This window comes from Tilletiaria anomala (assembly GCF_000711695.1).
Source record: "Tilletiaria anomala UBC 951 chromosome Unknown K437scaffold_92, whole genome shotgun sequence".
NCBI classification, from domain to species: domain Eukaryota; kingdom Fungi; phylum Basidiomycota; class Exobasidiomycetes; order Georgefischeriales; family Tilletiariaceae; genus Tilletiaria; species Tilletiaria anomala.
In genome coordinates, this window is record NW_013546930.1 from 22807 (window position 1) to 36120 (window position 13314).

At 54.5% G+C, this 13314-nt stretch overlaps 5 protein-coding genes across 5 annotated transcripts; 1 reads left to right on the forward strand and 4 right to left on the reverse strand.

Annotated features, from left to right (window-relative positions):
* Window positions 1-178: 178 nt before the first annotated feature.
* K437DRAFT_238918 (MFS general substrate transporter) lies at window positions 179-2901 on the reverse strand. Its single transcript, XM_013385901.1, has 7 exons — window positions 1745-2901; window positions 1567-1662; window positions 1471-1495; window positions 1111-1404; window positions 974-1021; window positions 853-904; window positions 179-761 (listed from the first exon to the last, which is right to left on the reverse strand). Exons 1-7 carry the CDS (start codon window positions 2548-2550, stop codon window positions 439-441), a joined length of 1644 nt encoding a protein of 547 aa, XP_013241355.1. The 5' UTR covers window positions 2551-2901; the 3' UTR covers window positions 179-438.
* K437DRAFT_190091 (uncharacterized protein) lies at window positions 2650-3144 on the forward strand. The gene has a single exon (XM_013385902.1). The coding sequence runs from the start codon at window positions 2748-2750 to the stop codon at window positions 3033-3035; it is 288 nt and encodes a 95-aa protein (XP_013241356.1). The 5' UTR covers window positions 2650-2747; the 3' UTR covers window positions 3036-3144.
* A 757-nt stretch (window positions 3145-3901) lies between these two features.
* Window positions 3902-6430, reverse strand: K437DRAFT_258686 (uncharacterized protein). Its single transcript, XM_013385903.1, has 5 exons — window positions 4646-6430; window positions 4528-4562; window positions 4401-4454; window positions 4260-4325; window positions 3902-4180 (listed from the first exon to the last, which is right to left on the reverse strand). Exons 1-5 carry the CDS (start codon window positions 6285-6287, stop codon window positions 3953-3955), a joined length of 2025 nt encoding a protein of 674 aa, XP_013241357.1. The 5' UTR covers window positions 6288-6430; the 3' UTR covers window positions 3902-3952.
* Window positions 6431-6518: 88 nt separating this feature from the next.
* K437DRAFT_275742 (CBF-domain-containing protein) lies at window positions 6519-10434 on the reverse strand. Its single transcript, XM_013385904.1, has 3 exons — window positions 8531-10434; window positions 7851-8463; window positions 6519-7783 (listed from the first exon to the last, which is right to left on the reverse strand). Exons 1-3 carry the CDS (start codon window positions 10318-10320, stop codon window positions 6680-6682), a joined length of 3507 nt encoding a protein of 1168 aa, XP_013241358.1. The 5' UTR covers window positions 10321-10434; the 3' UTR covers window positions 6519-6679.
* Window positions 10435-12271: 1837 nt separating this feature from the next.
* Window positions 12272-13278, reverse strand: K437DRAFT_190147 (uncharacterized protein). Its single transcript, XM_013385905.1, has one exon. The coding sequence runs from the start codon at window positions 13126-13128 to the stop codon at window positions 12310-12312; it is 819 nt and encodes a 272-aa protein (XP_013241359.1). The 5' UTR covers window positions 13129-13278; the 3' UTR covers window positions 12272-12309.
* Window positions 13279-13314: the final 36 nt, after the last annotated feature.

Sequence of the window (13314 nt, forward strand, 5' to 3'; positions counted from 1 at the left end):
CCTCGTAACCCTTGGTAATCCGTTTCAGTACGAGAACTCTTCGGTGTAGCAATCAAAATCTGTAACGCGAGTCTGTCGTGCGCAGTGGATGGCGAACTGCGAAGAGCACATGTTGCTGCAAGCACCTACAACATACACATTGCTTACTGATTCTACCGCATCAATGCATACAACTTTTGGCTATATTACGGAGCACATGCTACGGAAAAGACGAGACGACAGCAGGGCTGCATATCAGAAAAACACACCAATGTACAAGCTAAAGCCTGCTTCCTCCTGTCACTGTGGACTTCTCCTGACTCGGATCTGCCGCGAGCTGGAGGGAACGCAAATAAATTTGTATTCAAAATCTAGGCCATAGCATGTCAGCATACACCCTGTGAAGCAGTTTGTAGACACATGTGCAAGCAAGGAAGCAAATACACTGGAATGCACAATCTATTTGCCTTGGACGCCTTCTGCATCTTGTGCCTGCTCCGCATCCTCCAAGTCACACATCTCTTCGCGTGTCGCCTTGGACGAAGCGGCGAGTGACGGCACGAAATCGCTCGCATTGTGCTCTGGCACAGTCCCATCTCCCATGTATCCATTCCAGCCGTTGGCGAGGAGGTACTGCCGCCACTCTTCATCCTCCATGGCTAGGTCGAGCTTGGCCGTGTCGACGACAAAGAACCAGGCTATCAGGATGCCCAGGACGCCAATGCCGGCGGAAAAGTAGAACGTCGCGGGTTTTCCGAGGTTCTTTTGGATAGGCAGGAAGGCTGTAGAAGTGGAAAAGAGGAGAATGGTATGTTAGTACCACGCAAATCAACCCGACAGGGGCACAGGTGTGCCGAAACCGCCCAGGCTCACCCTGAGTACCAACTGCTGCGCCAACCTTACCAATGGCAGCCGAAAATCCGTACTGTGAAATCGAAGGGCATCACATTAGTCGATGCGCAATCATTACGCTCGGAGAGCTCATAAAACGCACGAAAGAGCCACGAAGCGCAGTCGGATAGCTGTCAGAAGCAATGAGACCCTAAAAGAGGGCAGGAAAGAACGTTACGTGAATGGAGGTCAGTCGCGTGCTCCAGCAAGCATTTGGCACATCAGCCGCGCATTACTCACGCATACACTGCCGGGCCCTGCATTTCCCATGCTCGCCAGCATGCCATACATGAACACGAAAGCGCCGGGTACAGTGATGAGGTGGTTCCAGGACAGGCCGATGATGAGACCAACGACCAAGTATCCTGCAAAGCCAAGCATGAGCTGGTACTTGCTGCCGAGCCAGCGGATCAGGAAGGGACCGAGCAGTGCGCCGGGCAGAGCGATAGAGCTGAGCAGGAGCTGGTATTCGGCTGTCTGCTTGAGGGTCGCTCCAGGTATGATGGTGGATATGATCGTGCCCGAGAAGACGCCCTGCGGATGATGAATAGTGAGAAATGTAAGCAGCGAAGCCCGTTCTTAATGAAACCTGTTACGTACGTTGGGAAAGGTTACAAAGTCATATCTGCCGAGAACAGATAGGCATAAAGCGTGAGGACAGAACATCATGCCGGAGTCAGATGAAAGAGCGCTCACAAGAACCAAACGACAGTCGTGCCGACCAGTCGTGGCCAGTACTTCTTGAGCGCCAGCCAGTAAGGGACATTCTGCCTGATCGCGTTGGCGCGGTAGCTGAGCATTCCAAAAAGAAGGCGTCTTTAGACCTCAAAACGTGGACGAGCGAGAGGCCGGACAAGGAAATGGGACAACGTACAGCTTGGAATTGAGCATCCTCCATCGAAACCAGAAGACACTCAGTGGCAGAAGCGCGCCAAAGCCAAAGCAGACACGCCAAGTGATGTCGAGGCGCTTCAGGTCCCAGGCTTGGGTCGTGTTGGAGTATCCAGTGGCGGAGAGTACGATGAGAAAGACTGATACGGCGAAAGGGCCGCCGAGCGAGAGTACGACGTTGGTGACAGCGATGAAGACGGATGAGCGCGATTTTTGGCCATACCTCTCATTCGAAGCCTCCGACGCGCTGACGCTCGAAGCGGGGTACTCGCCCCCGACACCGAAGCCGACTACGCCGCGGGAGACTGTGAGCCACCAGAAGAGCGCATTCGTGGAGCCATGCACGGCCGTCGCAGCCGTCGCGAAGATCGCACCAATTACGAGCAGCGTTGTAGTGATGAGGATGGCGCTTTTTCGCCCGACGCGATCGCAGATGATACCGACAGTGACTTGACCGAGCACCGCGCCTACCAGCAATGCGTTCGACACTCGCGTCGAGATATCACTGTTGTATACATTGGAGCCGTACCGCTTGGCGAAGAGCACATTGACGAGCGTTAAAACGTTGTTTTGGTAGCCGTCGGATATTAGAGCAGCGCCAGAGGCAAGAACAGTAAACATGTCGGAGAGTTTGGCCTTGCGAGCTTGCTTTGGGTCGACGGGCTCAGCCAGTACGCTCGCATCGACCTTAGCCGTTATGGCGCCATCGTCATGAGACAGGTGAACGACCGCAACTTGCGCCTTGTCAGACGGTGCCGAGGGCGGCGCTGGTTGTATTTCGTCGGTCATCCTGTGTCTGCGAGGCGGCGAGCACACCAAGGAGAGCGCGAGTGAGCTTGACAGCTAAAGGATGAGAGGCCACTCGCGTTCAACGTGCGGGAGGCGGATTGCAGATGTTGGGGCATTGACGATGGATCCGTGGCCCCGCTATTTGAGGTGCTCGTCCACTCCACCTTCGGGTCTGCGTTTGATGGTCCTCATCAGGGATGTGTAAAACTCTCCTCGCCTACCTACCATTACGCCAGTCTGTTTATCATCATCTGAAGTTTGAATTCCCCTCAGTGCTTGTGCCGCGCCCATGCATGCCGACGACAAGGTTGCTTTCATCAAGTACCAGAGGAAAAGTCACGTGGGGACATCTCCTTGCAGGGGCAGGGAAAGGGCCTGGGCCTGGGGGCGTTCTTGGTTATTTAGTCGAAAAACTGCGGCGTCGTAAAAAGCGTCGGCCGTCCTGCGCCGCGTTAGCCTTGCATAACTCACCGACAGCGTATTGAGATTGAGTGTGCGGTGTGTATGTACCTGGTTCCTGGCACGTGCAGAGGTGAGGGGGCATGGGCTAGAGTTGGCCCGGAAACATGGCAAATACCGGGTTACGGAAACAAAAGCTCCCCGGAAAGGCTCGTAGACATTCTGGAAAGCAGCTGCTTGAAATCGAGTTCTGGTAACTCCCGGAAAGCTTCTTTATGACCACCCCCGTACTTTGCTAGTAAGATGGATAATTATGGCACTGCTCGCTCTATGCCCCCAGAGAGGCTGGACCTGCGACCTAGACCCGGTGATTTTTGGAGTGTTTGTCGGCCTCAGGAAAGTCCTTGGGGAAAGGGGCTCGGAAATTACCGGGATTCCGAGGTGTCTGGTGGAGGCCAGTGCAGTTTCCGGGCCAACTCTACCTTGAGCGGCAACAGGCTATGACAGGTGTGCATGTACTTGCCTAATAATTACAGAAAAGAGCTTATATAATAGCCCTTGTTTGCCAGTGATTGCGACCCAATGTGCCTGCCTGTGGTCAGTGCTGGCCTACGTGCCGATGTACATGCATGTACAAATGTGATGTCATAATACATTCTCATCAGCTCGTCGCTCGAGAGTCATCGCAACTCGAGGCTCGCGTGCTGGATGCTGGATAGTGGAGGCCTGGACGGGTCCCCTCGAGACCATGACCCTCGATCTTGAAGCCCAGAAGGAGCTCAACGAGGCGAAGTCCATCTGGATGTTGAGTAGTTGACGCTTTGACAAAGCCATCTGACCAACCACTCTTCACGCCATTAACTTCTGATCCAACCGACCGTACGACGCCAAACGGGAGGACGTGTACGCATCTTCGCGCCATTACATATGTGGGAACTGAGAGCTTCGATGTTGCGACAGGACCATACAGACGAACGCGACCTGACGCGAGCCTTCTGCTCTCCTAGAGATACTCCCCCTTTATCCACGCTTTGACCTTCTGCATGCCGACGCCCGGATGCATCAGTAGCTCTCCATGCACCATGCCCTGCCCGACAAAGAGACCGCCGCCGTCCTTTTCGTCTCGCATCCCATGCTCTACCAAGTACCGGTGGTTGGCTTCCGAATTGAGGATCGCGTCGTCGGACGCGAGGAGGATTCGTGTCTGCGTTGGATCATCGATGTGAAGGATCTGAGCCGTAACGGGGCGCGGAAGCCCGGCCCTGTCAGGGCATATTTGTGAATGGCCCGGGAAACATCAGGGGACTCACCTCTTCTGGCCATAGAATGTTCGAAGGCCAGTCAAAGTGGCGGCACAGAACGTTAGCAGTGCCAACCTGCAGCGACATCGGAAGGAAGATGATCAACACAAGGCGCACACAATGGCGCTGATGCTGGCATGCGCTTCTCACTTCGCGGGCGACAAAGTACCGCAGAATAAGCTTCATAGGTGTATCGGCTCGGAGCTGCACAGAATCAAGTGATCACGGATCAGTGCTGTGCAGCTTGATATTCAATCGGCAAGAGAGTAAAGCTCACATAGACAAAGTTGGCGCAGACGTGCGGTACCCAGACTGAAAATGGCACAGGCGACATGGTCATGGTAAGCATACCCTGTCTTCAAGTACCTCTGTTGCAAGCTACAAGGAATACTCACGTTGAAAGCAGACAGGATCCACCAAGCAGGTCCTCTGTATGAGTCCCGGAAAGCATTTTAGAACCCAAGCGGAGCAGATGGTCCCCCATGAATGGCCGAGCAAGTCGATGTGGCAGCCCTGCACATCCCATCCCTCCGATCGGAAGATCTTGCGCAGCGTTCCGGTCGTCTCGTGGTGTTTGAGAGGGGCGAGGAAGTATTTGGAGAAAATATTCTGGGAAATGGACGGCTGGATTAGGATAAGGATGGGTCGTTGCATTGTTTCCGTGTCGTGCAGAAACATGTCCACCACCGCGATGTACTGTGCAAGACCGATTCCCAATCCGTGCAAGAATAGCAAAGGCCGATATTTCGAAGTACCGTCTTTGATGGCTTTTGCAGGTGTCCACCCTGGAGGCCGGTAGATCAGGTATTCGAGCCGCTCTCTCCGCTCTTTTTTGAAACCGCCCCAAATCGCTTTGCGGATGACCAGCCATGAAAGTGTGTTCGTGACCGCGTACAGGACAAATGGCCGCGATACAACGCGCACAGGATCGACCGTCAAGCGCATCGTCCGTATCCTCGGGCCATTATTGGTGTGAGCAGGTGAACATGCCGCCGGATGTTCTGGAAGTGTGAAGCCCTGCCTCGCTTCGATGAGTTCGCGGCAATAATGCAGGAAATCAAGCCGCGTCCCTCGTACGGGGTCATCCCACTCCCCTGGCTCTGCCTTGACACTTCGCACACCTTCTTCCGAGAGAGTAGATGCGCTGCTGGGCACGCTGCGCAGTATTGGCCTTCTTCCCCCGGGTTCGGACCATTGCGGTGGTGCGGGGCTACTGAAGCTGCGCACGCGTATCCCAGTATCATCATTTTGCTTGGAGGTTGGTGCCTTGCTCTCCGCCTCAATCTCTTCGAGGGTGGTCCCGTAGAGCGACCACGCGAGCCAGTGCTCGACATCCCTCTGTGTCAGATCATCGATGGGGACGTTCCAGAACCAGCGCCTGTACTCGTCCATAAAAGTCTTGGCGCGAGGGTCATCGCGGTGCAGGTCACCATCAACGAAGGAAGGAACGTATGACACGGAGCGCAGGCGGGCGATGCGTGCTGTTTTCGCCTTCTCATCCTCGGTCTGGCCAAGCGATGGAGAAATTGTGCCGGGGGACCGTGGCTTGAGGGCCGGCTGCTCAATGACAGTGATCGGCTCCAGGGTTGTGGGAGCCAGCCTTTTGCGCAGGTTATACACACTCGCTCCTCGGTTGGGTCTGTTTGCGGCACTGTCGCCATTGGCGGTCGGATTGAAGCTGCCATAGGGCTTCGAGCCAAGGCCTCCCTCTAGCGCTCGGCTAAATACATAGCACAGGAAGCGCCTGCCATAGATTGGCCGAGGTCCAGGCTTCTGAATTCTCCGCTTGAGGATATGTAGATAGATCGAGAACGCGTTCTCGATCAGGCAGTACGCTAAGAGCCCTTTCGAGGTGACATTGCGGTCAAAGTCGAATCTGAGAACGCCCTCCGGCAGGATAGAAGAAGGATAGTAGCCAAGTTCATGCAAAAAGAAGGCGATGATGTACAGCCAGCATATTGGAGTGATGGACCAAAGACCAAAGATCAGGGCCCTGGTGGCCAGCATCAAAGCATCGACGGGGATGAGACGCGTCATGCTGGGCCTAAGTGACGCACTGAAGCGACGAAGCGATGGCGTCAGCGGCCGGACACGCACGAAAGTGACTTCAATGTAAGGCTGAGAAGACGAACGGTGTTATATCCCACTCCAGAATGATTCAAGCTCAATAAGTACTGAAGGTTTGTTTGCTTTGTTTGCCTTTGAAGTTGGGGAACCGATTATCGAGATCTCGAAGTTCGATTTATTTCCTCGTTCTCTCCTGTTCTCCCCAGCAACCAGAGTATTCAATTCGAACCGAGAGTCGCTACTCTCCCTAAAAGAATATACATATGGGAAGTAGAAGCCAGTATGAAGGGCTGCATCTCATGGCAGTCATCCAAGCCTATGACTGCAACGCGCTAGGTGCGATGCACAGTTGTGTAATGCGGTCACATGTCACTCTCGTCGTCAGACCCTAGCATGTGCGCATAGTCGTCCGCGCTGGCAAAGACCGGCATCTCCTTCCTTTGCTTCTTGAGCGCCCGCTTCTTCTGCCCCTTGCTGAGCATTTCCTTCTCGTTCTCTTCAGCCTCCCCTTCATCCTCTGCTCCACGCTTCGTCGCCTTGCCCTTGGACTCCGCTTCGATGTCGTCAAAGTCGGCGAAGGGGAGCAGGTCGTCTTCGTCCTCTTCGAAGATGCCTTCATCTCCGTCGGAATCATTGTCGAGGATATTGCCAAAGTCTTGAGGTTCTCGATCGTCTGCCAGCGTGTCCTCGTCATCTTCTGCTTCACTCGTGCTCTCCGTATCATCCTCTTTGCTTGTCCCTTCCATGGCATCCTCGAAGCCCTCCACGACTTGCGGCTCGCCGCTTTCCTCGTCCTCCTCACTATCACTGTAATCATAGGCAGCGAGATCATCGTCGTCCTCATCTTCTTCGTCGGAGATGCCCATGTCATCGTCCATGTCACCTCGGCCTGGCATCGATGCTTTCATCGCTTCCCAAATTTCTGCCTCATCCGAGTCGGTGTCCGACATACCGGCATCAACTCCGTCCGGAGCGTCTGCTGCGGACCGATCGCTCTCGTTGTAATTCTCCGCTGGTGCCGTGTGTTCGCCTTCAGATTCGCTCTCCATGTCGTCACCCTCGTTTGCGTTTTCACCGCCTTTCCCGCTCTCCCTGCCTTCGCGTTGGGCTTTTTGGTTGAAGAATTGGTGGAAGAACAGCTGATCGACGGGGACGTTGTCCTTCTCCTTTTTCCAGAACTTCTCGCTATTAACAAATTCACCAGCAGCCAAACCTTTGCCTCGGATGTTGATCACACCCGTTTCGAGGCCAGCAACGCCGCGACCAGAAGCAGCCTCCGCTGGTTGCATGATACTTGTGCCTTTGTAGCTGACAGGAGTCTTTTTGGGATTGCGGTAGACGAAGCGGTCGAGGAAGTGGGAGAGGGTATTCAGGGACAGATCCGCATTCGACGTCACGTCTTGCGACTGTAGCAATTGAAGGGCATTCAATGCAACCGAAGGGTGGAAGTGTTGGGTCAAAGGAAGCTGTAAAAGAAGAGTAACATGGGGTGAGCAAGTGGTTCCTCTTGAGGAGCTGCATTTTGGTACTCACGATGTCCCACAAGCAAGTGATCTGTGCACCTGCGAATCTCGGGTCTCGCTTCCTGCCGTCGTACGCGACGCGGCTGATTCCATTTGCCGTGATTGCCAGCGCGGAGCCCTCCTGCTTGCCTTGCCCTGCTTCGTCATCCTGTTCCTCTTCGTCGTCGTCCTTGACATCTACGAAATGCTCCTCGTCGTCTTCCTCCGGGTCGTCCAGCATGCCCTTGAAGCCAGGGTTGATTTTGAAGAGCTCTCCAAGGAGGAAAAGCGCGCCGCAAACAAAGGACGGATCGTGCATGCAGAGCACCTGGCAGATGCGCTTGATGAACGCCTTCTTGCGATCAGGATCTTCATCCGCTTTGAGCGCCTTGAACAGCAGATTGAGGTACATGGCCTGCTTGGAAGACGTCGCAAGGCGCGCGTCCAGAAGCGAATCGTAGAGCGTGCGATAGAAGCGATCCCCGAGAGACGAAATGGCAGAGACACGGATGTCTGTGTCCGCTCGCTCACCGGGTGGGGTGGCTGAGACTGCCACTTGAAAGATGAGTTGAAGAGCTTGAATCGAGATGTTGAACGACCCGGTGTGTGTGACGCGGAATAGTGTTGCCATGTGTTTATCGAAGCTTTGCGAGCAGGCGCAGGTCAGACAGATGTGGTTTGCGGGGGGCTTATTCCATATTTCGAACTCACATATCACTGCCTAGCCTTGCGAAAGGGAATGCTCTGCGAACCCCGGCCAAGATCGCGGCGACCATCTTGGAATGCGCTTCATCGACGCCCATAGTGTTCTTCTTCAGGGGCTGCGAGCCTTTCCCACCTTTTCCAAACTTCTTGCTGTCCTTCCACCGCGGCCTCTTCTCCTTCGCAGATTGACCTCCGTCGGCTGCCTCAGCAGCGCCATCAGCCTCACCATCGCCTCCAACTTTGCGCCGCTCATCCTTATCAACGTGAGCTTGCTGCTCGAGAAGGCCCTCGAATAAGTCAAAGTACAGCTCTACGAGCATGTTTGCAACATCTTTGTCCTTGCTTGTCAGCATGGTTTGGTTGAGCGTCAGAACACCATAGTATCGAGCATGGAGATTGACTTTCGAGTTCGCGACAGCATCAGCGCCAGCCGAAGCCGCCTTTCCCTTGCCTTTGGCTTCTGGTGTATGTGGGAGCTGTGGTTTGCCTGCTGAGGCCTGGAAAATGATTTGTGCAACCTCCCTTGCGACAATAGCTTTCATGGCAGGATGCACGTTGAGCAGCTCGAGGAGGTGTCCACTGGCGCGACTGGCGACGCTTTTCTCGTTGTCGCCAAGCTTATTGACGAGCAGCCTGAGCAAGTTCTGCTCTTGTTCACTCTGGTCACGCAGAAGGTGAAACATCTGCGAGACGGATGCGGTTCGCACAAAGGGCAGAGTGTCGTGCGATTGAGCTTCCAAGAGCTGCAAGAAGTGAAAGTAGAACTTTTTGAGGTAGTCTTCGAAGACAAAGAGACCCAAGTGCTGATCGATGCTCCGCTCTGCTTTGCCCCCATCGACTCCTGCAGGTGGACGAGAAGCAGCGACAACTCTAGGCAGGAGCGGTTGGTCTCGGAAGTAGCGCAGCTTGCGGCCTCCCTTGCCAAGGGCAGGTCCCAGACCTCCAGGAGATGCGAGCCAGTCAGCTAAAGCCCGGGTTGCGCGACCGCTCTCCTGCCTGCTCTTCTTCTTGCACATTCCAAACAGACGATCGAGAGCAGCGAGATTGTGCAAAGGGCTAGACTGCGCGAGAAGTGTCAAAGCCGATACGCGATCCGAGAGCGTTGCAGCTGATCCGCCAGACTCGCCACCGCCTGCGGAGGAGAGCAAGGAAGCAATGAAACGAGCATCGGATGCGGAGAGCGTACCGAGGGACCCCAAGTTCGCAGCCTGCTTGCCGCTGTGACCATCTCCTCCTGTTCCATAGAGCAAGGACGAGTAGCGAGCATTATCTTCGTGCAGGACGCGCTCACCACGAGCGTACATTGCAGAGATATCGGCTTCCGAAAGGGCAGGCGTGGCTTGGCCTTTTTGCGAAGAGGAAGGCGCCGAGCTTGCTTGGCTGGGTAGAGGTTCGAGCAGCATAGGCATCCACAACGGCTGTGCTGTGAAGATCATATTTCCCTTCACTTTTTCGCCGGCCTTGGATGCGAGCGCGTAAAAAGGCGACGAGTCGGAGACAGAATTATTCGCAAGGCTGTTTCGGTCCGAGAAACCAGGGGTATCATTTTTCTTGAATGGTCTCCTACCGGGACTCCCATCTTTCGAGAATGACGGCTTGGCCTTGTTGTTATCAAAGGAAGGCCTCGGCTTCTTGAAGCCTCCTTGACTCGTCTTCTTGAAAGTGTCTGCATCCATATTGCCTGCAGCCCTGTTGCCTGTAGCCCCATTGCCTGCAGCCCCACTACCTGCAGATTGCTGCTTCTTGAAGCGATTAGGCTTGGAGCCCTTGTCCTTCGGTCGGAAATCTCGCACCATGATGTTCGACCTCTTTTTCAAATCGCCTAATAGCTGCTTGCCTTTAATAGCCCAGCGACAAGCAAGCTTCCTTTAGACGACTGCGAATGTCAGGAGGAAGAGCTGGTTCATCTGAAGGACTCGTCAAGGTTCGTTAAGGTCTTGTCCGAGAGGGGGGAGCAAAGGCCAAATTTTTTGCTGTGCCGTCTCAAGCATTCCGCATCTCGGGGACTTGAAGCAATACCCTACCAGTGTTGCACCGATTGTGTCAATTGATTCTGTTCCCTGGCAAAGGAGAGAATGCACCCCACGCTCCCCCCACGGCCCCACAGTTTTCCCCACGCTGATGAGATCATAACTCCATCAGTCAATTGGCTGATGGACACTCTCCGACGACGACCATCCTGCGGTTGCATCTTCAACAGCCCCTGCATCGGCTAAACATACAATGTACTAGCTACCATTCGACCATTCATATCCATGGGCGAGATTGTACTTTCAAATCGCCCTCGCTGTGCGAACATTTTGACTCCCCCGCCCGGTCGAAACATCCTCATTGCCAAGGCTTGACCATGACGGCCTCGCAGCAACGCATTGCGCACATCGTGTCCAACCTTTTGAACATCCGCTCAGGCGTTGAGCGACTGACAATCAACCTGCTCACTGCTCTTCTACCCGCTGATGGCGGTGCGGATGACAGAGCCCAAGATGGAGGTGAAAGCACCCCAGCGCATCAAGCTCAGTCACACCCGGGCACATTTCGACAAGACCAGAGTTGAGCTGGAGGGCTACAATCGGGGCCCTGGTAGTGCTTCCCCTCGTTCTCCGCGCAAATTCGAAACTGCCTGGACCTAGTGTCGGTCGCATTTGCTGCAGTTGTGTCCAAGAATCCATGAAAGGCATATATCCTTCGCACCCCGACCTTTGGCTTTACAAACTCGATCAAGATCAGCGCATGGTCGAGCTATGCTCCATCGGCTTTGCTCGCAGCGCGCTGCCAGACGTCTTCTGGGAGCCGCTCAATCAGAAACCTCGAGGGAATATCGCAAATTGACTTGTGCCATCAATAGAACAGACATACCTAGAAGTAAGTTCCGGATGTCTTGGCAGGAGAACAAAGCCGTGGCAAGCTAAAATCATGTGTCGTCCTTACCAGCCATTTGGCGATGGTTCTGTGTCATGACTAACTTCAGTTTGCAAGCCGTAGGCACAGCGGAGTACGAATGAAGGGACATGCACAATGATCTTGCCTTCATGAACACCTTTGTGCTCGAGCTAGACTGGTACGCTGGCGGCCCTCCGGAGATCATGTCATCCAGGTGGTCTATGACGCTAGCTTGTTCGCCATGCAATTCGCGCCCCTGCTGTTCATAAGGGATCCTACTGCACAGAAACATTGTCTGAGAACGTTCAACGCTTCAGGCAGGGCACGAAGACCTTTTCCAGGTATGACGTCTTAGACTTCCTAAAATCTCTTTTTGCAACCATTGACTAGGTGAGCCACTTCGACGGTGACTTTATCCATTGGTTTGACCCCCTCGGCCATGCTATACCGTTCGACTGATAACTCTCCAACCGTTTTGCAATGTTCGGATTCTGGAGGGCAGTCGTCCTGGAAAACATTCAGTAGGATAGTGCAGACTGGTTTGCCATCAAGGGCATCATTCTCAGAAACATCAGGTGGTACATGCACCAGCCTGGCGTGCTCAAAACCGATAGCACATTCAGTCTATGGTGAGCTTTTGATATTGGGCGCTATAATGCACGTCTCATCGACCAAAGGAGGCTGATTCAGCGTCGCCCTGGCCAGGTACACCCTTGAGCACCCCTTCTTGACCAAAAAATACAACTTCTGGAGGCTTGAACATGTGGTGCTTCCTGGTTATGCAGATGCTTGCCCTGTGGGAGGACAGTGCTTTCTGGCGCGCAGGTGAAAACGCATAGCTTGCTGAGCAGATATTGGAGGTCATTGTCCTACCTAACCGGTCATATGGAGGTGCGCGATAGGCACTACGTGCTGCGCATCGGACAGTAACCGCATTTCAACATGCGTGGCGGTGCTGAGAAATGTGAGAAGCGGGGGCTATTTTCCCAAGCTTGCCAGCACTCAAATTTCGTTGTTGGCTGGCCCCCAGACTGCAAATTTGCATACAGCAACATGTTCGGCTTCAGTCTCCCATGGGTGCTTCGGGCCTGAAGCAAAAGAACGCGGAAAGTACAATCGCCATCTCGGACGACGACGGCGAACACAGGAATGTACGACTGTCTGCCATTTCGGCTGGGCTCGTCCAAGGCTACATAAGGGTGTTGCGTCTGGTGTGGAACGCCCTTCCAGATCTCACGGCCATCACGTGGCTGATACCGCTGCAGGAAACAATTTGACAGCCCGGGAAAGGGTAGGACCAGCTTCTGACATTTGCGTGTGCAACGGGTGGAACGAGCCCCGACCAACAGCCGCGGTAACCGGAACACGACATAGACGCAGATGGCCATGAACGCCTTGAAATCGAGCGATACTAGCTTCGCGGCGAAACACATGCTGAACGACCGCGAGCGGCGTTTTGTCCCGCTCATCGACGGCGGGACTGCAGATGGTGTGGATCTGAGGACGCAATGCCGCTTCCAGGCGCTGGGCGCGCTGCGCTCGTCGCGAACGAGCAGGGCGTCAAGGGCATCTGCAACCTTCCCATCACTGTCGATGATGACGGTGAAGGCGGAAAGAACAGCTGGAAGGATAAGGGGCTTAATCGCGGAAGCGCGATGCTGGCTGACTTGATATCGAACATCATCGAGCCGCGCCCGTCCACTCCGCTCATCGTCATCGATCATGACGACGACGATGATGCCGCCGCCGAGGGGTGCCCGAGCGCCATCTTCTGCCCCCCCCTTTCCCCCGCCGCGATAGAAGCGGATGGGAAGGCGACGCGTATTCTCGCGCTGGAAGAGTGGGAAGACGAGTGGCGTCACCTGTCAGTTGTGCCTGAATGGCTGATTGCAGAGCGCTCCGTAAAGCTG

What these genes read in the sequence shown, in the direction of transcription:
- K437DRAFT_238918 (XM_013385901.1), bottom strand. Translation starts at nt 2,550, where the DNA reads ATGACCGACGAAATACAACCAGCGCCGCCCTCGGCACCGTCTGACAAG. An exon ending in ACTTTGTAACCTTTCCCAAC is followed by an intron (nt 1,405 to 1,470) that starts GTACGTAACAGG and finishes CATCATCCGCAG; the next exon opens with GGCGTCTTCTCGGGCACGAT. An exon ending in CAGGGCCCGGCAGTGTATGC is followed by an intron (nt 1,022 to 1,110) that starts GTGAGTAATGCG and finishes GCCCTCTTTTAG; the next exon opens with GGTCTCATTGCTTCTGACAG.
- K437DRAFT_190091 (XM_013385902.1), top strand. Translation starts at nt 2,748, where the DNA reads ATGTGTAAAACTCTCCTCGCCTACCTACCATTACGCCAGTCTGTTTAT.
- K437DRAFT_258686 (XM_013385903.1), bottom strand. Translation starts at nt 6,287, where the DNA reads ATGACGCGTCTCATCCCCGTCGATGCTTTGATGCTGGCCACCAGGGCC. An exon ending in TCTGCGCCAACTTTGTCTAT is followed by an intron (nt 4,455 to 4,527) that starts GTGAGCTTTACT and finishes GATTCTGTGCAG; the next exon opens with CTCCGAGCCGATACACCTAT. An exon ending in GGTACTTTGTCGCCCGCGAA is followed by an intron (nt 4,326 to 4,400) that starts GTGAGAAGCGCA and finishes ATGTCGCTGCAG; the next exon opens with GTTGGCACTGCTAACGTTCT.
- K437DRAFT_275742 (XM_013385904.1), bottom strand. Translation starts at nt 10,320, where the DNA reads ATGGTGCGAGATTTCCGACCGAAGGACAAGGGCTCCAAGCCTAATCGC. An exon ending in GCAAGGCTAGGCAGTGATAT is followed by an intron (nt 8,464 to 8,530) that starts GTGAGTTCGAAA and finishes CTGCTCGCAAAG; the next exon opens with CTTCGATAAACACATGGCAA. An exon ending in TCACTTGCTTGTGGGACATC is followed by an intron (nt 7,784 to 7,850) that starts GTGAGTACCAAA and finishes CTTCTTTTACAG; the next exon opens with CTTCCTTTGACCCAACACTT.
- K437DRAFT_190147 (XM_013385905.1), bottom strand. Translation starts at nt 13,128, where the DNA reads ATGATCGATGACGATGAGCGGAGTGGACGGGCGCGGCTCGATGATGTT.